We start from the raw sequence: 24,039 nt of genomic DNA, 5'->3' as shown, positions 1-24,039 counted from the left end.
TTTTCGAAAACCCTCTCCAGGGATGCCAAATAAGATATAGGTTTCCATTTAAAAAATCAAAATTGTGTTCAAATTCCGGTACTTCCGGGAATCAGCAATATCACTATTGAATTCCTTGGGGTCGATTTAGTTATTAGATTTTTTATTTCAAATCGATTATTTGCTCCATTCTCGAAAAAAATGGGTGGCACGCATGATCTGAATCACCCTGTATATTAAAGCAATATTATTACTACATATATCATATATATGTTATTTAATATTATTATTATTTGCGCAATATTATTTGAAATTCATGCAATGTGTAAAAAAAAAAAATTTGCGCTGCTGGCTCGGTCCAACCGGCCCTCAGGCCAGACCGGCCCACCGGGCAATTGCCCGGTCTGCCTACTGGCCAGTCCGGGCCTGATTGTTTGCTCAATGTTTCTTAGAATAAAAATTTGATTTGATTCTTTCACCTCGAAAACATGCTTGATCAATCCTAACTCTTTTTTCAATGCTTTTTTTTTATTCTATTCATAATAATTCGAAGTAAAATGTTTTGATAGAATAAGCAAACGACTAATTCCTTGCCAGTTATTGCAATTTGTTTGGCGATAAAATCTCCAAAAGCATTTACGAACGAAAAAATGAATTTTGTATTTCATTTTAAGATTTTTCTAAAACTTTTTTTCAGATACTGATTAAAGACTTTTCAATGTTCACTAATCGCCCGAGATTGTACATGAACATTCAACCTTTTGACGCATCTCTGATTGGATTGTGTGATATGCGGTGGAAAGAAGTTCGATCCATTCTCTCTCCTGTATTCAGCACCAGCAAACTGAAACTAATGAAAAGTATTTTTGAAAAGAAAGTGAGTAAATTGACTAAACCCATACTATCAATTAGCAAATGTTTAGAATTAATAAGGAAATTAAATACCGGAAGCAAATACATACGTTGCATATTTCGGATTGACATAGTGCGTAGCGTTTTTAAAAAGTGCTTAAAGATGCTTATTTTTGACTTTCGTTTCTTAAAAAGCCATTGAAGGTGCTTTTTCATTGGTTGTTTTTAAAAAGTGCTTAATTTTTTTCGAAAAGGAGATTTTTTTTACCATTTCTATTTTTGCCATGTGTTATGCAAAAGCGTGCTTTTCACATTGTTCTATTCAACGTTTTCACAATACATTTCAGCGTACCGTCACGTGGTAGCGTATGAAAGCGCTAATTATTTTACGGTTTCGATGAAATATTTGCGAGTCTGCATGTGCGTATAGTGAGCTGGGTTGGTTGAGATTCTTGCTCTTTCATGTGCAACTCTGTTGCATTTGTGCACGATGTTCTCAATTTCAAGCTTCATTTTCCACCCCCTGATATCAAACCGAAAAATCTCTCGATCATTTTATAACTGCTTATATGATCAAGAAAAGAGTTTTTTTTAATTTTTTATCAGAAACTTGTTGTTTTCTCATGATCTCGTAAAGTCTTTGAAAATTATTTTGCATTTTGTTAATGTATATAGTGCTTAAAAATATTTATTGAGTGCTTAAAAAGTACTTAAAAGGTACTTGTTTTTTGTTGAAAGATTTGGCTACGCGCTCTGATTGAATAGCACAATGATTTACTCTCATATGAAAAAAGAATATAAATTTATGATGTTCTATTATTATTTTTAAAGCAGAATGTTCAAAGAAATAACCGAACCACCCAGAATAACTTTTGATCTCATGATTGGATCTTCACGTTTTAGGACTCAATCTGATTGGTTCGAGGGGATGATTTCTGATATGCTAATTAATTAATGCAGAAGATATTTTTAAGTTACGAAATGAAGCACAAAAACATACTTTCTCAGAATAAACTTACCATTTTTACCGTTATCCTATAATTAGGATCTCTGACCCCCAAAATATAGGTAGTATCTGGAATTTGGGAAATATGGTCCCCATAGTTTGGTTTAAAATTCGATTTCTCAGAAACTAGTCGACGGATTTCGCTTATTGTTGTTTGTTTATTTTTTGCCTGGTAAAATTACATTTTTCAAAATTATGTAAAAAAAGTTGTATACCTTACAATTAAATTTTTTTGACTGTTATGAAATAAAATTCTAAAAAATAATAAATATTAAGTAAAAGTTACTTTTCTTCATAGAATTATCTTTGGATAAATGAATGTTATTATTGTTACGCAAAATTTTCAATTCGCTTAAAAAGTTCTCGAGCTATGGCGAAGTACGCAAAAAGCAAAATTAACATTAGGAGTCCAAACTTTGGATCGCTCTCCACTGACCAAACTATGTGGAAAATACTTTCCAAATAGCGTCTAACCCCTATGGAGGAAAAATCCGAATCCATCGAAAAAACGGTATGTTTATACAGAAAAAGTACGTTTTCGTGTTTACTTTCGTAACTTAAAAAAGTGAAATATTGTCTGCGCTAAATGGTCGAGTCCTAAAATGGGAAGATCCAATCATTTGATCAAAAGTTACTCAGGGTAGTCTGTTTTTTTTCTTCTCTTTTTTGCGCACTCTGGTGGTCCGTTTATTTTATTCAAGTTTTCTATAACTGTTTATTATGCGTGTTTATCTTTTAAATTTAAAATTTTTCCGAAAGCTAGATCTTTAGAATGTGTTTATAAATCTGTAGATATTTCTTTTTCTTAGGGTTCTATTTCATTTGTATTTATTTCATGTAATTGCTTCTAAATTTAATTATCACAGGTCCTAGATTTGATATTATTAAACACATGATTTCTATGTTTTGTAAAAGTGATGTGATTGAATCATTCTGGGAAGTGGGGGCAAGGTTTCACTCTCAAATTGAAGCACATTAGAGACTCTTAACCCTTGTAGGTCTGCTTGTAAGCAACTAATATGTTACCCAATGTAATACTTAGAATGCTAATAAGATTTGTTTTATTATTTAATAATGTTAAAATACTCTCGCTGCTATATGAAGAGCGTGAGTCTTTCATTAATGATTTTTTTACACTGATTCACTTCGATTAGCTTGTTTAAACATATTCATCATATTAGACTGATTATTGTTTAAATAAGATGCAAGAACTAATAAAATAATAGTCAATTACAAAGTTTGTACTTTATAACTTTTATTTTAATTACGATCCTCTAACTAGAAACGATTTAAATTATAGAAATATGTTAATAATGATTATTAAAGAACACTATGTAATATAATTGCAAATAGATATGAGACAGTAATAATATTTACAGAAAAAAGAACAGATCAATCAAAAACTTAGGAAAGTTAAAACTCAGATACTATAACTAATTTATCAGTTAATCCGAGTACTTTTTATTAAAGAGACTTTAACTCATATTTTGAGAAGATATTTTTAAATACTTAAATATGTATGTTATAATCGTCAAAAAATTATAAAATATCATTATGTCGTGAATCAAATTACGCCTTTCAGTAATCAAAACAAAAATTAAGAAAAAGGGACTTATTATGATTAAAAAAAAGCTGATGAGCAAAATAAAATCGATAAATCAAATTTTCAATTTTTATCTATTATTTTTTCATAATCAATGTATTTTATTCTTAGGTAGATGCTGCAGTAGATATTGTGAGCGGAAAAGCTCAAAGGAACGAAATGTTCAATATTTATACAATTTTTCAAGGGTTGACCCTGGATACGATTTCTGCATGTGCTCTGGCTATGAAAACTCGTTGTTTAGAAAAGGAAAACGATCCATTAATGGTTTCAGTAAGATTAGCAAATAATTATTTGTAAATTTAAGAACAATTTATAAAATGATTCTGTAAAGTGATTGTGAAGTCAGAAAATAGTGATTCAATGAAATTATTATTACGATACAGTTTAAAATTAGAACAGTTACTTTAAAATGCATGCACACAATAATTTTTAAAATGAAATGAGTTCGGAAATCAAACATAAGCGTATCACAGAGTGAATATTAAGACAAATTTAAATTATTTTTAAACAAGACAAAAGCGGAAATATTAAACATTATAAAAGTATTTGAAATCAGTGACTGATATTTAAAATTATAACCTATTTCACAACCGAAATCATCCATAAAATCCATTTTACCGTAAAATACATTTCTACTGTAAAATTTCAGATTGTAATTTTTACAGTAATATTTAATTATTTACTGTGAATGTAGCTGCAAAAATTACGGTATAGACTTTTTATTCCGAAAAGTAATTCGTTAAAAATTGATGTTACGGTAAAAGGTACTGGCGCTCTAAGTGCTGAAAATTTTTGCCGTAATTTCGTTTTTGTCGATGCATAGTGGCACGCAGAACAACAACAAAAAATTCTATTTCGCATTCGATTGCGTAGCCTAAATTTGGCATTTTCGAAATTGAAAATAACTCATATAGTGTAAATGTGCATTCTAATTACTGCCGTTCGCTTATTGCTGTTAGGATTTAACTACATCCTTTAAAGTTTATATAATCGCTCGATTTGATGTTGATTTAAAATGAAATGTTTAAAATTCTTTTTTTGGTTCTTTAATACCAAATCCGAAAAGCTGTTACACTAGCAAGCAAATCAGTGAATGTAAACAAAGTAAATAAGAAAGTCATACATTGTTATGATTCAAATTTATAGTATGCTTCTTTTGTTTCAGACTAAAGAGCACGTGAGATATTACTTGCCCAGCAAACTGAATGACTTTTTATTAACTTTTTGTTTATGTTTTTTTTTATTTTTCCTATGTTCTAATGTTTTAATGCTCTAATGTTTTAAATGTGGGGGAGAATCGAAACGGATAATGCCAACCATCATATAGCAAAAGGTCCCCCAAGATTGAATCGAGTTTACAAGTCTTATATACTAGTGATTTGGTGTTTAATAATTGTAGTGGTAGTTACACCACAGTACTTCCCCACCGAAATTCTATCAGGAATAGAATTCGACGAACGGATACCACTAGCTGCCATAGTTGCGAAAGACCGGGAGAGCAGTATTAAAATCACCGGATTTTGAACGCTTGTGGGAAGAGCTGTATTAAGTCAACACCTCCTAGAAAGAACAGGCCTCAGCACGGGTTACCATGAATATCCCTTAGTAGTCTAAACGTAATGACATATTTTGTATTTTCAACCACTGCGCAGCTTAGTACCCCTAACGTAATGACATTTTTCTTATTTTTGTCTACTGCGCAGTTAACTTCGTCACATCGGACTACTAAATTGATCCGTGCTGAGGCCTTTCTACTTCTAGGAGGTGTTGATTAAGTTTACGATTGCGTGTGTGCATTCTCATTTGTTGCTATTAGCAGCCGATTGTGTGCAAGATCCCGTTGTGTGTAAATGAGATTGAGAAGCAACAGCGCAAGGAGGACGATGACGCATTCACAATTAGCAAGTCAACTGTTGAATGTGGATCCTACATCGAAGCAGGCGTGTCTGTCTAGGTAGACACGTTCAGATCACGTCCGCAGATCACCAACGTGGATATTGTAGATTTAGACTATGTCAACCTTCATCTATCAAAAGGTACCCCAAGATTTAATCGAGTTAGCGTGGGTTACATGTTAGGGAATTGATGCTCAATAATCGTAGTGGTAGTTACACCACAAATGTTTATATTCTTCTAATATTTTCATGCTATATGTATAATTAGTTTCATGTTATATGTATAGTTAGTTTCATGTTATATGTATAGTTAGTTTCATGTTATATTTATAATTAGTTTTATTTTACATGTCAACGTTTATTCTCCTAGTATGTTTGTGTGGAGTGTTTGCATGCTCCAGCAATTAATCTATGTATCAAGTGCTGCTGTTAAAAATAAAAGAAATCTTTTGTTTCAGATGCGAAAATTTGTTCACGAGGCTCATACTTCAGCCATAACACTTGGAATCATGTTTCCGATTTTAGAAACCATTTTTACATTTATAGTCAATAATTTGAATCAACACAGCCAACTGAATTCCCTGATCGTTGGAAACTTGCACAAAGTAATTAACGAAAGGAGAATGAATCCTGATTTACGGAGCATGGATGTACTTCAACTTATGCTCGACTCTAGCGAGGAAGGTACACATTTTTTTTCTCCAAAGAGTTTCAAAGTAGTGAATAAGTTTGTTATTAATAAAATTTAATAAATACGTTCCTAAAATTCTGATCGCAAGTTTTAAATTGTATGTTAAACTTGAGAAGATTAAATTTGGGGAGCTATCTTTATTTAATTATTTAATAGCATTCTTCTACTAATATTTAAAAGAATAGCGCGTCTCTAAGGTATCCTTCATTATAAACTATTGTTTATACAGCGAGTTAATAAAAGAAAGAAAACAAGAGAAGAAAGAAAAAAAAGGGAATTAATGAATCATTGTATTTGTAAATCAAAGTGTAAGCCGATTTGCGTATGAAGCCGCGATGGCTCAGGGGCTAGAGCGTTCGCCTTCCAATGCGGCGAACTGGGTTCAAATCCCTGTCGATACGAATTCTGCATCCGGCTTGCAACGACCACAGTGCGGACGCGAAATATCTTCAGTCATGCGTTAGAGTCCCCTTGCTGTCAGGCTAACCGTGGGGGGTTCTCGTGGTGCTCCTCTCCATGGAACACAAATGCAGGTTAGCTCTATCAAAAAGTCCTCCACGAAGGCAAAATTTTCTCCCAATACTCGATCCAGGAGTTCCCTCGTTTTCTGGATTGAGTTCAAAATTATAAAGCTGCAGAGTTGAATAATAGTAGTCGTAAACCCATAAAAATTGGGCGGCTGTTCGACGACGGTTATAAAATAAAAATAAAACTTTGCGTATGAAAGAAATCAGAAAGTCAACGAACTTTAAGAATCAACGGATGAGTAAATCAGTTTAAGAACGAATCAATGGTATCATGGATAGGTCAGTAATTCAGTGAATGAAATATGCACTTGAAGAAACGAATCAGGAAATCGAAGACAAAGTTAAAGATTAAATCAGTGATTAAAGGTTAAGTCAGTAAGGAGTAAATCAGAATCGTAACGACAGTAAATCGATTTAAGATATGTACCGAAATTTTGGGTGTATCATCCGTAAAATCCATTTTACCGTAAAATTTATTTTAATCGTCATATATTGTACCAAAATTTTTACTTTATTTATTGAATTACAGTGCTTCAGTGATTCTGTTGCAATAAATTCTGTAAAAATTACGATATATCAGATTTTTTGCTCCGTAACACGTTCCGGTAAAAATGAATTTTAATGTTAAAAGTCCCGGTACCTTGATTGCCGGTACTTTTACCTTGATTTGATCCAGAATTGTTTTAGTGTGCTAGAGAATTAGGGACTCGGTGAATGAGTAAACCGAAATTAATTACAAGTAATGAAAAATAAGAATCATACAAAAACATTTATATCTAAATGAGAAAAATATTCCTTCGTTCTTGTTTGTTATAATACTAACATAAGACAAAATGGCAGAATGACGTCAGATATGACGCAATGTGACGCAAATAGAGGGTTAAAAACAATTCTGAAACAGCAATCGTTTAAATTGAAATGAGATGCTCTAAAATATTTTTTAACTTAAAATTTTCAAATTTAAATTTGATGCCCATTGGCATAAAATTCATGTTCTAAAACACAAATTTGAAGAAAAATTTAATTTATTTTATTGAAAAATGAAAAGAATTAATATATTACCACACTTATACGAAATAATAAGCCGTTTCCAAACAAATTTATTTAATAGCGTCCCTAAATATTTAGGTTCAATATTGTTGAACTTATGGTGCATAATACTTTTAATACTAGCAATGCAATTAACACAATTTTATAGCTATATATTATTAATTCAGTTAATACAATTATATTATTGTTATATATTGTTAATACAATTAACATAAAAAATATACATTGTGAAATTTGTTTTTTGTACATTTATGGAAAAACACTGTCAGCTTGTGTGCCAGTATAAAACCGTTTAACACACAGAAAAATAATGTCATTTAAAAACTGGATATCTGTATTTTAAGCCGATACGTACTTTTATTTTAGCAAACAAACATCGTTATTCTTGCAAACAAACTCTGCAATTTAAGCAAAAAAAATCTGTTATTAGAGAGAAAAAAAATTTCAGCATTGCAATCTGGGAGAGACTGGACAGAATTCGTACAACCAGTCAGTGCTTAAATTAGAACCTGGGGCTCCTCAAGGGAGTGGTCTGTCCCCTGAGCAAACATAATGAAGAAAATCTTAAACTGTCTTAATTTTAAAAGTCTTATTGGAAGTATATTTAAGTGTAAAAACGTTTAAAACTATATTGATCGATCCTTATAAAATTGTCTGTTATTTCAGCAAACAAATTAACAGACAATTTTATAACTTTCTTAACTTACCAACAATTTTATCGAAACAAAACTTTAATTTGGTTGAGTATCATTTTGACGATAAACTCAGTTAGCAGTTTCATTTAAATGATGTTCAAAACCCTAAAATAATTGCTGAAAGTAAAAGCAAATATAAACTGAATGGCAAATATAACTGATAGCGAATATAACTGAATGGCAAAAACTATAATTTGAACCGACGTTTTTAATTCGCTTATGAATAGGATGAAGAGAAGAGAAAAACCGTTTTGTCATATAAATAGCTTTAAACCGTCAAGTATACAGAGAAAGTCCGTAAAAAAAATGGAAATTTTTACATTTCACGCATAACGGTTATAAACAGAAAAAATCAATATTTTTCTTTAAACAAATTATTTATGTGGAAAAAAAATTTCCGATACAATTTACAGTTAGTTTTTACAGAGTAAATTATAATTATATTTTGTTAATTGTATTAGTATTACTTGAAGCTCATATACAGTTTCAATTTACATTTAGATAGTAAAAGTAGTACAAAATTGACGACAAAAGAAGTCGTAGCAAATGCATTCCTGGTTGTGATTGGTGGATACGAAACTACTTCTACAGCTCTTGCATTCACACTTTATTTGCTGGTGAAGCATCCAGATATTCAAGAACGCCTTTTCGAAGAAATTGACCAAGCTCCTGATACCAACTACACCACACTTCAAGGTTAGTTGTTGTTGTTATTGTTGACGTATGCCATGAAAGCAGAGGGGGTGCGATTGTTCTTGTTTTCCAGTGGCACCATCTATGGCCAAAAATTCGACTTCTGCCGCGACCATACGTCACACCCATTTATAGGGTGAACCCATTTACATCCATTCATTCATCCACAGATCATAATTTTGATCTGAATCAGAGAACGATCGATCTCCAATTCAGTACCCCCAGAGGTATTGATTTGTTATGGGAACATGAAGGACTTTGAGACTCGACAGATTTAACGTGCATCAGTCGCCATTTTCTACACGGGTAGTCTTCGGCCGGCAGGGATCGAAACCACGACCACTGCACTTGGACATGGGTCCAGTGCCCTACGAACCGGGCTATCCCGTCCCTTTCAAGGTTAGTCTAATTATTATTCGATATTCTGTCTAAAGAAGTTAGAAACCGCAAAATATACTTTGATTCTTTTTTATTATGTTTCTTTATGTGACATAAAGAATAATAGCATATAATTGTGTTTCGTGGCTGTTAGTGCATTTTTATTGTTCAGAAAATCAATTGGTACTGTACTAAATTAACTAAGACCCAAATGAATTTGATCTTCATCAGCATATAATTAATGAAAGTTATAAAGATGTTTCTTTATAAAATATATACCTACCTACCCTCTACGCGCCAGCTGGCACATAAGGCGTCAGATTTCTTTTTCCTGACACCCCTGTCCTGGGCCAGCCCTCTTGCCTCCTCCCATCCATTTAGCTTTTCTTTGCACAAATCTTGGTGCTTGTACATTTGCCAAGTAAGTCTCGGCCTTCCTCTTTTGCCTTTTCCATCGGGTGCCCAAGTAAGTGCGAAGTTATCAAGGCTATCCCGTTTTAGACGAAAGATATATCCAGTCCATCCCCATCTTCTCTTTAAAATGTTCTCATGAATGGGTGATAATTTTGCCTTTAATAGTAGATCTGTGCTCTTTCCATTAACAAAAATATTTCGTTGAATATAAAAGTACATAATTTTTGAAAAAAATATTACTTTGCAATGAATAAGCGTTCTTTTAGTTTTTAGTGTGTATTAATAATTATTACTTACAAAAACATTCGGTAGATAAAACATCACGTGCAAATTAAGAATTATCTAAATATGTATGCATATTAACACAACAATTCAGAAATAAAAGCACAGCCAAATCCAGATTTCAAGTTTGCCAAATCACTGATTCCCTTTGAAAATTCAAGAAACATATCTCTTTATTTTGAAATCAAAAGCCAAATTTTTCTAAACGATATTGCCTTAATATTTGCCTGAATCAAATGATAGAATAATTTCCTTATGAATGGTAAAATATATAACTTGAAACACTTATTTATTTCTATGTTTTGATATAAGCAAGCCAATAAGTGTTCGAAAATATCGTCTAGTAGGATAAACAACAGTTAGTTAGGGATAACTTTCTCACCGGAACTGTACTTAACTGTACACTAACAATGAGAAAGAAGCAATATTACTCTTTATTTTAAGACTTGAACTGATCCGTGGTAAAATAAAAATTAGAAAGAAACTTTGTAACTTTTTGTCAGACTTTTGACGTGCTTCCGGGCGTTTGTTTATGCTTACTTCTTTATTAAAATCACCATAAATTGAAATTAAGATGTCATTTAATCAGAGTGCAAAGCGTTAAGTGCTTAAAGGTACTTATTTTTGATTTACTTTTTTAAAAGCCCTTAAAGGTACTGTTATTATCGGAGTTTGTAAAAAGTGCTTAATTTTCCTTTTTTTTTTAAAAGAGATTTTTTCTTTGCCGTATCGATTGTCGTTATAAATTACAAAAAATAAATGATTTTCGGAATTTTCTCGGCATTATTTAACAGCAACTATTTATTTTATCATGATTATGTAAAGTTTCTAAAAATGTTTCTAAATTTTATTAATTTTTATGTTTATAAATTAAGAACTTTAAACGATAGAAGGAAACAATTTTTATTACTGCGTAGATCCTGATTATGATTTTTTTTTTTTTTTGGAAAATGATTTAAAAAATTTCTTGAGTGCTTAAAAAGTACTTAAAATGTGCTTATTTTTTGTTGAAAAAATCCGGCTAAGCACCCTGTTAATGTTTCTGTTTTATTTTTAGAGCTCAGGTACTTAGATCAAGTGTTCGAAGAATCTTTGAGAATGTATCCACCTGTTACGGGACTGATAAGCAGAGAATGCAGAGAAGACTATAATGCAGGAACCTACACCTTCCCAAAGGAATCAATCGTGCTAGTACCCATTTGGCAACTCCAGCATGATCCAGAATTATTCCCGGATCCATGGAATTTTGATCCTGACAGATTTTCACCAGAAAACAAAAATCGCATAAAGAGTATGTCCTACTTACCATTCGGTGAAGGACCGAGGAACTGCATTGGTTCCAGATTTGCACAACTCGAAGCAAAATTAACATTATTCAAACTCATAAAGAAATTTAAATTTGTACCTTGTGAGAAGACTGAAGACAACATCACGATTGTGTGCCCAACTCTGGCATGTAATCCGAAGAACGGAGTTTGGTTGAGAGCTTTACCTCGATAAATTGAAAATTCGAAGGAAACAATGTTGTTTCTTCTTTTCTAAGACTCGAACTGTACCTCTGGAAACTAACAATTAGAAAGAAACAATGTCTCTATTTTATCTAAGACTTGAACTGTACCACGGAAAACTAACAATTAGAAAGAAACGATGTCTCTATTTTATCTAAGACTTGAACTGTACCACGGAAAACTAACAATTAGAAAGGAACAATGTCTCTATTTTATCTAAGACTTGAACTGTACCACGGAAAACTAACAATTAGAAAGGAANGAAGACGAAAAAGCAGACGAAAAGCATAGACTTACAAAATGACTGATAACTAAATAACTAATCAAAATTTTTGAAAAAGAAAAAAAATACTTCTTCATTATGTCAAAACACAATTATGGGCCGAGTTTCGTGCCCGGGCGAGGCTTCTGGGGCGATATATTGTGATTACAGACACACACACACACACACACACAGCCGCGTTTATTATTATGTATAGATGACTTGAACATTACCTCTGGAAACTAACAAATATGAATCTTATCTCTCTAATAATATCTACTTATCATTAACTTATACTCGTGTTATTAATGACTTAAATTTTATTTCCGGGAAACTAACTATCTGGAAATAAAATTATTATTTCTGATTAGAAATTTAACTGTGAAAATAGTTATGAGAAAGAATCTTCGTTGTTCTTATCAATTACACAATCTTTAATTTTGAAAAATGAAAATTGGGTAAAAACATTGTTACTCTTGTTACTAAAGACGTCATCTTTATATGTATATAGCAAGTATTTATTATAATTATTGTATAGCAATTACTATAATTATTATATAGCAATTAGGAAGCAACGATATTGTGTTATTTATCAATGTCATAAGTTTTATTTCAGGAAAATAGAAATTAGAAAGTAACACTGTTACTCACTTTATTAATGTTTTGAATTTTTCCAACAAACACTAATAAATAGAATGCTATAATGATACTTCTGTTATTAAAGACTATTTCTTTAAATCAGAAAAGCAATATTTAGGAAGTAATTATAATACTTTGGTTTATAAACATTTGATGTCAGACAAAACTAAAGCCTACATAATTTATTACTATGCATTATTATATTTTATTATTTTTTTATTCTAATATAATTTTAATAACACAAAAGCTATTTTCGAAAATCATAAATTCACTATTTTCCAGGGTTAGAAACTATATTTAGAAAATTATTTTACAAAGGTCCATTCAAAAACGTTATACTGTAAAAAATTCTGGATGAAATTGAGGTGGTAAGTACCGGCACTTAAAGTGCATCATCCGTAAAATCCATTTTACCTAAAATATTTTTTTTCTAATGGCAAGGCAATACAAAGAAATAATTAAAACAACAAACTTAGAGTAAAACAGATGACATAAAAGAAATTGACGGAAGTGATTGCCTCATTAAAAGTTCTCTTGCACGCCAATACAGTACCGTCTCAGAGTCGCCATGGAGTGATGAGCAATGTTGGAGGTGGTCTCTATTCATAGGCTGTGTCATATTACATAGGGGGCAGTTTGAATGGTGAAAAATCCCAATGCGATGGAGATGTTTTCCTAAACAGTCATGTCCGGTCAAAAGATGGAATTTTGCAACAGCTTCTCGACGTGGAGAATCGGTAATGGCTATAAACTCACCGCTTTGACTGCAAACGGTCAAGTAGTTGAACTTTAAATTTTTTTGTCATAATCTGTTTAATATACAGCTTTATAGAATGATATGATATTTTTGAATATCTTGACTGAAGCAATCTCGAGCCCTTCTTCGCTAAGAAATCAGCCTGCTCGTTTCCATGAAATCCAGAGTGGCCAGGAATCCACTGGAGTGCTACATGCTTCTTCTTTAAGGCCAACCTCTGCAAGTAATCCCGACATTGAGAGATTTCGTTCGATGCAGGAGCGCTATTTGAACTTATGACCAGAATTGCTGCTTGAGAATCAGTGAGCAGAACCACTCTTGAAATTTTATCTTCAAAGATCAGTAACTGCTTTAGTGCAATACGAATGGCCTCCACCTCTCCGTCAAAGGCTGTTCTGTATTTCCCGACAGAAGCGTCAAAGGAAAATAGACTTGGAGAAACTCCTGCCCCTGCAATCATATAATCATCAAAGAAGGAGCCATCTGTATATAAAGACACTCAGGATCTGGGTATTTCATATGAATTGTCTCATGGGCATAACACTTCTGTACTACATTCGGAGAAGTATTTTTCTTGCATAAAAAGTCTCCAAGATAAAAAAAAACTTTTTGATTGGGACACGCCACCAGCATTCCATTGCAATATATTCAGTAAAACCAAGCGATTGCCTGCACAGCAACCTCTAGGGAACCTGCCAAAACTGTAGATCATTTTGCCCTAAAAACGTTGCCCGGGGTGCACCACGAGGAGGTAGATCTACATTGCGCCCCTTACCTAAAATATTATACTGTAATTTTTACATTAATATTTATTTAATTACAGTGATTCAGTGAATTTACGGTAATTATTAATAGAGAAATTACGGTACGGTAATTATTATAGAGATTTTTTGTTCCTTACCCTGTTCCGGTAAAAATGGATTTTCGGTTTAAAAAAAAGATTAAAAAAACAAAAAGAAAACGGGCACTCTGAGTGCTAGTACTTTTAATCGTAATTCGATCTAGAACTTTTTACAGTGTAGTTTCTGAAGGGGATTTTAAATAAACATTACAATGTATTTTGTATGAATAAAAAAAAAATTTCTATTACATTCTTTGTATTAATTTACTATTTACACCTTAGATGAAAAGACGTAGTTTGAAAAGATGGTCGTGTTCAAAGTTTTTGTGGTGAACTTTAGAATTGCATCCTTAAAACTTTGAGTAACTTAATTTTTTCTAATATTTAAAAATGGACATATGCCGTAAAACGGTAATATCTGAAAAATAAATCATCATGAATGAAAATCTTTTTCTGCAACTTAAAACAACTGTTGTATAACTTTTTATCTGTATTTATTTATTGTCAACTTTCCAGATAAGTGAAAAAAATAGTTAATTGTTAATGCTATCTAAGAAATATCTTATGAAAGCTTATGAAATATTCGATAACCTCATCAAACATTCATTATATTTCTTTTTTTTTTTTTTTGAGACANTTTTTTTTTTTTTTAGAGTGTGACCACCCTGTATAAATTTTGCAAAAGCGACCAATATATCACTTTTCGAACCAGTCTAATTACTTCCAGTACAGTTCATGAACACACCCTGGAATGGTCTCATTCATGCAACCGCTGAATTGTCCTTTTAATTCAGCAATCCCTTTAGTATAGGTGATTCTTACAATCATTCTTACCGTACTATTTTACACGGCTCTACTCTTTAACCCTTTCTTTCACAACTTGAATTTTTTTCCCCTTCTGTGCAGCGATTTACATTTGTTGACAGCGTATAAACAATGATGGCAATCTACTATAGACTTGCCAATGGAAAGTCTTCATTACGTCGCTTCAAAAATTAAGGTGTAAGAGTCGACATGATTCAAACTCAAAAAGTTCTTATTATCAAGACTCACCAACGCGTAATTAATGAAAACAAAACAGATTTCAATAAAAAGATTTTCAACCTTATTTTTTGAAATTTTTACACTGGGAGGTATATCTTACGGCTTCAATTTCTTAGGATTATTCTTAACATACTGTATATTGTCATAATGCAAAGGTGAGAAAGGATTGTAGGTAAACTTTTTTTCCAGCGTCGGTTTTGAGTATTACTTGATTTCACTCTACTTATTTAAACTTGTTTGGGGAAAATATTGAAGTTTTATAAAATGCCTCTGTGCTGTATTTTCTTCCAGCAAAAAATTTCAAAAATATTTTTTAAGTAATTCAACTGAGCATTTGTACTCTTTTAAATTTTGGAAGCAAATTTTATTTTATAAAAGGTATTGAGCATCCAACCCAATTCTGTATTGACGACTGTCTCTGTTCAACTCCGTAGCCCTACCCAGAAAGCAAGGGAACATCTGGATCAAACATAGGAAGAAACTAGTTTTCGTGGAGAACTTTTTTAAGGAATTAACCCGCGTTTGCGTACCAAGCAGAAGAAAAACACCCCACGGTTAGCCCGATGACAAGAAGATTCAAACCCATTTTCCATACACCCCTAAGGATATTTATACGTCAGCACTTTGGCCGGTGTGACCCGGAAGCAGAATTCGCATCAACCAGTCATCATTGAAGGGATTCGAACCTAGATCTCCTCATTCGAAGGAGAACGCTCCATCCCCTGAAGCAAATTTTACTTTATTTTATTTTATTACCGACATTGAAAAACCTACCCAATTTTGAATTTACATCTACTAATTTTCAGCTCCAAAACCTTGTAATTTTGAACCTAATCCAGAAGACAAGAGAACTCCTGGATCAAGCATTAGGAGAAATTTGTATTAGTGAGGATGCATATCGCCCATCAATATTTTATCAGGAATCATTTTGGGGAAATAAAACAAGTATTTTATTCATCTAGGCGAATATATTTTAATGGTTGTAATAGAAACTCCAGTTATTTTTACAGCTCGTTTAGTACGTTGAGTTATATGCACAATTATTTACCCGAGTTTTGCTTTTTGATCACAAAAGTTTATAGCATTGTTTCAAACCTTCACTATAAAAAATTCCTCATCAAATTACCGTAAACGGTACCGGTACTCACGATGCTTATACTTTTTACCGTAAATTCCATTTTTACCAGAAAATGTAACGAAACAAAAAAGTCTCATATGTCGTAATTTTCTCAGTAATAATTACCGTAAAATCCCTGAATCACTCTAATTAAATAAATATTACTGTAAAAATAATGGTAAAATATTTAATTGTAAAAATGGATTGTAAAAATGGATTTTACAGATGATGCACTCTAAGTGCCTGTAATTTATTCTGTAGTTTGATCCGGAATTTTTTACTCTCTTCTTATAGTATCACGCCTGATATTCAAACTAGCCATATGAAGCATAAATATAGTTATTTCTATTCATATTAAAATAAAATCAAAATGATAGAAACAAATAGGAAATACGCAACAACCAGAATCGAAAGTGACAACTAAAAACGAACAGTAGCAACAATAATGACAACAATACAGAGTGTGTCCTTGACCCTTGATGTAAGTGCTAAATCATATTTTCATAATAAGACCAATTATCCTTGAGTGCTATTTTCAGCAACGCCATGACCATAACCCTTTGATTTCAAGGAAGTTATAGCAATTTATGTTTGAACGTGTTACTCTTTTATAAAAAAGATGATTAAACTAATATTTTTGTTACACTAAAATAAACTTTTGAAATCGGACAAATTTAATCTTTTTTCAATACGCCTTCTTGAATGAATGATAAACTGATAAGTGATATGAAAAACTAATTTTTATCTTTTTATTTGATCAAAACCCTTGATAAAAAAGTATCAAATCATTTTTGATGGACAAGGACAATAAATAATAGATCTTTGGCGGAAAAAAAAGATAAATTCATCGATAATAACAACACTATTAAACGAGTGAATTTCCTTGCTGAAGTTAGTATATTTTTCAACCTACACGTACTACCTATCTTGAAGTAAAATGGCGGAATCAACATCAACCCTTTTATTAATTGTTCTCAGTTCAATATTCTTTATAATAGTACGTTGGGCTGTAAAAAGGTACCGAAAACATCAAGTTTTAAAGCAGTATGGAATTCCAGGGCCAAAACCGAATTTCTTCGATGGTCACATGTTCGCCTTAAGAAAAGAAAACACACCACACAAACTTATGGAAACATGGAGGAAAAAGTATGGTGATATTTTTGGCTATTATATGGGAGAAGTGCCATACATTGTTGTAAATGATTTGGACGTTATCAAAAAAGTAAGTAATAATTTTTTCTCATCGAGAACAATTGTTCAATATGGATTATTAAACAATTTTGTTGTATGGATTTTCTAATCGTTTCATTTAAATGTATTCATATTTTCATAAATTTTAATGAAACATTTTTGTTTCTACTTTTATAAGATTCATGCAATTCAATGCATTATTGTATTGTGCACTTTTGGAATTTTGATTGAACATACAGCTCAGAACATGCACGACTATTAAGTTTTCTTTATTCATTCTCAGTATTTTTTGAATCGTTGTTGAAGTTGTAGTTCATTAGAGCTGCACAATGGGCTATTGGCGACGGTTTGAAAAACATTCCTGAGGATGATCCGAAGACATGCCCTCAAAATGTTGATCCTCTGCAGAGGGGATGGCACCTCAGCTTCGGTAGCCCAGCGAACTGCACGCGAAGTCGAGCACTTTACGGTAGAACAATTTAACGAGGACCAATACCGCACACCCTCGGTCCCTGCGCAGACTGATCCAAGTGGTCACCTATCCGCTCACTGACCACAGCCAGTGATGCTTGACTTCGGTGATCTGCTGGGAACCGTGTCTTAACGATCAGTCCACTGCGGGACGTATTTTTTGAATCAGTAAGGAGTTTAGAAAGAAATTTCTGTTGACTTGTTGAGTTTTTTTTAGTGTTAGATGTTTTTCAGCGTCGCTGTTTGGAGAAAAAAGTGTGGTAAGTTACCCTAATGTACAGTAATGATTGGTATTTCTGGTAAAAAAAAATTTATTTGGTAATTTTTTCATTCATAAAGGCTTACCAGAAATATTCTGGTTCTCAAAATTATAGTTCTTATTTCCACACATTTAGTAAAACATTCAAAACAGAAAAGTAAATTTCACTGAATAAACAATTTTTGTGCTGTGCTCTGGGGCAAAATGACAAAAACAGAAAAGTAAATTTCACTGAATAAATGATTTTTGTGCTGTGCTCTGAGGCAAAATGACAAAATCAACAATTGTAACTGCATTGTATCACATAATATAGAATCATGTTTTATTGGTTACCAAAGCACTTTGATAAAAAGTATTGAGCTTTTTGATGTTACCATGTAGCAAGAAACAGGATACATTTTACCATATTCTAGTAGTGGTGACCATACTTTTTTTCTCAATGTAGTGAATGAGATTTTCTTTGATAAAGCAGTGGATATAGTTTCCTTTTTTAAACTTTGCCCTGCTCATAAAAAATTAAAAAGTTAAACGCCTTCTTAAATAATGTAAATATTTTCTTTCAGATAATGATTAAAGACTTTCAGCTGTTCAGCAATCGACCAAAATTGTACATGAATATTAAGCCTTTTGACCATTCATTAATTGCCTTGGATGATATCCGATGGAAAGAAGTGCGTTCCATTCTTTCGCCCGTATTCAGTACCAGCAAACTAAAGCTTATGAAGAGTATTTTCGAGAAAAAAGTAAGTGAATGATCACAAAAATTTACATTCTGGATTTCATGGAAAGTTTTCAAAATGTACAACATATTCCCGATTACCCCAGCTAATGATTAGGACACAGGAAATCTAAATACGTGAACAATTTAGCCTCTTCATTACTTTGGTCCAGATTTGGAGGACCTTTACTTCTTAGCTTCTAAAAACACACGATAAGAAACTATAGGGGAGATTGGGGTCAATTGTAAAATTTTTTACTTAACTATTTTTAACTAACAAAAAATCCAATATATTATTAGTATTAATTGACAGACGAGTAAAGTAGACTATCCTCTACTAGAAAAAAAATAAATACCTTATTTTAAATGTTATTATATTAGTTATTAACAATTTTTGACAGTCGTGCACTTGTTACAATTGTCCCCACTTACGGGGTCAATTGTAACAGTTCATAAATTCAACTAAAACATAGTTAATTATACATATTATCATAGTTGTGATATATTTTTTTATTGATCAAAATAGTAGTGATATTTTAGGAGTAAAAATAATAATGAGCAGAGACCTAAAGGGTTAAACTTTTAACTTTAAGGGGTTAAAAATTTTAATTTATGCTGTGAAAGGTGACAAATAAAATAATGCACATGCAACATAATATAAATGATATAGGAAACTATTGGTGGTTCTTAAAGAGTTAAGTAATGGTTTGTAAACATAAGATTATTTATTTTCAGCTGTTACAATCGTCCCTTTACTTATTGTTACAATTGTCCCCAAGACGCCATTTCAGCTTCATTTGTTAAAAACAATGCTAGTTAATTGGCAAAACTAATTTTTTTTTTATTGAAATGTTAATTAAGGTGTCCACTTACATATTCGGTTAATAATTTTTATTTGTTTAAACAAAATTACTTTGTTACAATATAATATTCTAATACCAAAAAAAGTACTTACGTAGCGTGAAAATATCTTTTGTGATGTAACTCTTTCAAAAGTACATAAAAATGGTTGCCAGCAGGGGTGTACATGTAGATTTATTAAAAACACCTTGTGCGCCACCTAGGAACCAAATCTAGAACCCGACACTCGAAATTTTTGTTCTGTTACAATCGTACCCTGTTACAATTGACCCCACTCTCCCCTAGTTTTACCTTCGCTGAAACATTCGTGGACGTTTAAGCTCTCTGCGACAAAACTCTCTAGCACTAATATCTTTCTGCTAGATACTTTTAATAATAACAACCATCTATGTTACAGCCGGGATAGCATGGTCGGTAGGGCGCTGGGCGCATGTCCGAGAGCTCGTGGGTTCGAAAGCCGCAGACCGAAAACTCCCCGTGTTGTAAAATGGTGACTGATGCACGTAAAATCTGTAGAGTTGCAAAGTCCTCCATGTTCCCATAGCAAATTAATACCTTTAGGGGTACTGAATTGGAGATTGATCGTTCTCTGATTCAGGTCAAAATTACGATCTGTAGATGTATGAATGGGTCCGCCCTATAAACGGGTGTGACGTATAGGCGTGGCAGAAGTCGAATTCTTGGCCATAGATGGCGCAACTGGAAAGCAAGAACAATCGCACCCCTCTGATTTAACAGGCATACGTCAATAACATCTATGTTACTAATTTAAAAGAACAAAAGCGCTATGTTTACAAAAAAAACAATAATATTCTTTTTTAATTGAACATTTAATAATTTTTTATTCTAATTTTATGGATGCATTTTGTTGGGAAGGAGGGGCGCACAAATTATTTCCTTCTCATTTTGCAATAAAAAATCATGAAATCCGTAGAAGTAATTGCCGAAAAAAAGATCGACGAGGAAAACATGCGAATCGGAATCCTCAAATGCATGTTCCGTTTCGAGAATAAATAATATCGTACAAAAATATCAGAATTAAAAACTATGGAGAAATTAGAAATAACTGCCAAAAATTCGATAGAATTATTGCCTTAAAAAGTAAATACTCAAATGCACGATTCGAATGTTCCATATTGTTTGAAATACCTCGGGACATTTAAAAACAGCATAAAGTCAATATCAATAACTGCTGAAAATACAATCGAAATTCTACATCGATTTACGATACTATCGGCTTAAATTGAGAGAGTCAAAAAGTAATTATCTAAATGCATGATTCAAATATTTCATGTAATTTTCTGTAGAAACGAAAAGTAAAATTTTTTGCTTTTCGAAAGAAAAATCTTTCTACAAGAACTCTGTAACGTTCTGGGACAATTTCGCCGTGCCACTGTGATTTTGCCGCGGGGCATGTAAGTTATTTAGTTAGAAATCCACATAAACAAAAGTGATTTTTGAAAATTGACGCTAAGTTCACGTGCTTGAAAATGTAACTAATTTTAAATACTATATATTTCAGTTATTCTGAAAATATTTTTTTTATTTTGACTTAGTAGTTATGCGATCTATATGAACGGCTTAAATTTATATTTGCTTAATTATTTAAAAAATTCAAGAAAATGCAGGTCTACGCATGTCCGTAAGAACAATTTATGGGACAATTTATGAGGCAATTACATGTCTACGCATATACGTAAGGACAATTTATGAGAGCGTAGTAGTCAAATGAATTCTCATAGTATTATAGGGATTCAATTTTATATCATTATAATATATTATATCCTTGTATTTTAATTAATTGTTTTATATTAATGCATGTAATACACATATTTAATAACTTTAACTTTTTTCCTAATTTTGAAATTTTACCTCCAAGAATTAAATATTTTTTTTATAGTTAAAGTTAGATTATTTTTAATAATTATTTATTTTGCATCATTTGTATAGTTAAAATAATTTTTAAACTGAGACTTCATGCAGTAATGCATTGGTATTGCATCAAGTATTGAATCTCATTGTAAGAAAACTTCTTATTTTTTAAAAAAATTCTAAATAATTATTAAATCAATACACCATTGTATTTAAATAGACCACAATATAGTTAAAACCTGTTACTTAGTTAAAACCTGAGGTCCACATGTGTGGACCTAATGTTATTAGCCTCAGTATTCGAAAAATATCAACATAGAATTTGGAATTTATATATTCAAAATGTCTCTGTTGAATGTTTTCATTTTACTTTTATTTTAAATGTTGAAAATTATATTGTTTATTTTTTATTCTCAGGTTGATATTGCAGTCGATATTGTAAGCAAAAAAGTGCAAAATAACGAAATTTTTGACATTTACAAAATATTTCAAGGGCTGACGATGGACACGATTTCTTCCTGTGCTCTGGCTATGAAGACTCGTGGCTTGGAAAATCATAACGATCCAATGATGTGTGCAGTGAGTCATCTACAAATTATATTATTTTAATTCGAAATTATTTCATTCGATGAATCATTGAAATCGTGACTGTAGCGTATCTACCACTACAAAAATGTAATTCCAATTCACTAGTATATAAGACATGTTAACTCTATTTTATGGTGGGGTAAATTTTCATAGATGAGGGTTGTCATTGTCGATATCTGCTCCCTCCCCCCATTGGTGACCCGGACGTGATGTGAACACGCTCACCTTGGCAGAAACGCCCATTACGATTTGAACGTGCCTACTTCGATGGATGGTCCACATTGAACAGTTGACTTGCTACTTGTGACTGTGACATTATGCACCTCCTCGTGCTTATTGCTACTCAGTTTCGATCACAAATTACGCACAACCTATTCACTCGACTGCTAATGGCAACACAGGAGCAACCACGACCGTGAACTTAATACAGCTCTCACGATCTGCGCTCAAAAAGTACGGTGATCTTAATACAGCTCTCCCCGCTTCTCACGAAACAGCATTAAATCAACTAGTTTCATCCGTTCATCGAATTCTATCACACATATAATTCTGGTGGGGGAGTACTGTAGCGTATCTACCACTACAAAAATGTAATTCCAATTCACTAGTATATGAGACATGTTAACTCGATTTTATGGTGGGGTACCTTTTCATATATGAAGGCTGACATTGTCGATAACAACTATCCCCATATTGGTGACCCGGAAGTGATGTGAACACGCCTACCTTGTAGCAATGTTACCAATTACCAATTATCACCAATGTTTAAAATTTAAATTTTCTAGTATATACGGCATGCTAGGGCATATTTAGTAGATCTAAATAAATAAATGAAATATAAATTGAATTATTGTAATTGATTTTGAACAATCTAGCATTATATGAACATTTGAATTAAGAGTTTGTCATACTTAATGTTCTAACTCACCAAATCATTTGCAAGATAAACACAATTTTTACAAATGAGAATTCGTTTTATAGAAAGGTAGTAGAATAAGATTTATTGTTTACGGTTAATTTTGTTTTAAAAACTTCTCAACAACCGAAATGACACTTTTTTTAAAATTCAGCTGTTTTAAATTTTCAAAATTAAAGCAAAAAATAGAATTGCATATTCAGAATGTCCTGCAATCAACAACTTTAATACATGCATATAGAATATTTGTCAACAATAAGATCAATGCATGTAACAGGATCGCATATTACCATTTGAACTATAAAGATACAAAAACGCTATTGGAATTTTTTGGAATCACTTTTGTGAAAGGCGGGAGGAAAAACTTCAAAAACCAGTGCGATTGCTTGATGAAAATTGATGGTTTTTCTGAAATTCACTTTTCATCTCTTTTTCATTTTTTTAAAGATTTTAGTCTTTTTCTGTGGTGATTCCTTAGATTTCGATAAAGTTTTTGCTTTTTACTTCTTTAAAGAATGAGTAACTTTATTTATTTAAAAGGATTATTTATATTTTTAAGAACTGAGATGGATTCTACATTGTAAAAAATTCAGGATCAATTTACTGTCGAAAAAAGATACATAGAGTGCCGGTGCAGTTTACCGTAAAATCTATTTTTACCGGATAATGTTACGGAACAAAATTCTGATATACCGTTATTTTCCAATGATAATCACCGTAAAATCACTGAATCACTTTAACTAAATAAATATTGCTGCAAGCTTTACAGTAAAATGGATATTTACGGAAGATGCGCCCAAAGTGCCGGTAACGTAATTTTTTACACTTAATGGAGAACATAACTTAATGGAATATTGCTTAACATGCGTTAATGGAGATCATTGCTTAACAATCTGAATCAAAAGTCGCATAATAGTTAAGCTAAAT

At 32.1% G+C, this 24,039-nt stretch overlaps 1 protein-coding gene across 1 annotated transcript in view; it reads left to right on the top strand.

Moving 5' to 3' along the window:
• The window catches only part of LOC107440659 (uncharacterized), a 38,169-nt gene that overhangs the window by 9,509 nt on the left and 4,621 nt on the right, over positions 1 to 24,039 (top strand). The window contains exons 3-10 of the mRNA XM_043049456.2: positions 3,552 to 3,713; positions 5,797 to 6,022; positions 8,803 to 8,997; positions 11,126 to 11,565; positions 13,087 to 13,214; positions 17,170 to 17,458; positions 18,721 to 18,900; positions 22,026 to 22,187. Of these exons, the coding sequence (XP_042905390.2) occupies positions 3,552 to 3,713; positions 5,797 to 6,022; positions 8,803 to 8,997; positions 11,126 to 11,565; positions 13,087 to 13,214; positions 17,170 to 17,458; positions 18,721 to 18,900; positions 22,026 to 22,187 (1,782 nt within the window). The remainder of the gene's footprint in view (positions 1 to 3,551; positions 3,714 to 5,796; positions 6,023 to 8,802; positions 8,998 to 11,125; positions 11,566 to 13,086; positions 13,215 to 17,169; positions 17,459 to 18,720; positions 18,901 to 22,025; positions 22,188 to 24,039) is intronic.

The sequence above is a fragment of the Parasteatoda tepidariorum genome, chromosome 4 (genome assembly GCF_043381705.1).
Source record: "Parasteatoda tepidariorum isolate YZ-2023 chromosome 4, CAS_Ptep_4.0, whole genome shotgun sequence".
Taxonomy (NCBI): Eukaryota; Metazoa; Arthropoda; class Arachnida; order Araneae; family Theridiidae; genus Parasteatoda; species Parasteatoda tepidariorum.
This window is presented reverse-complemented; position numbering and strand designations above follow the sequence as displayed.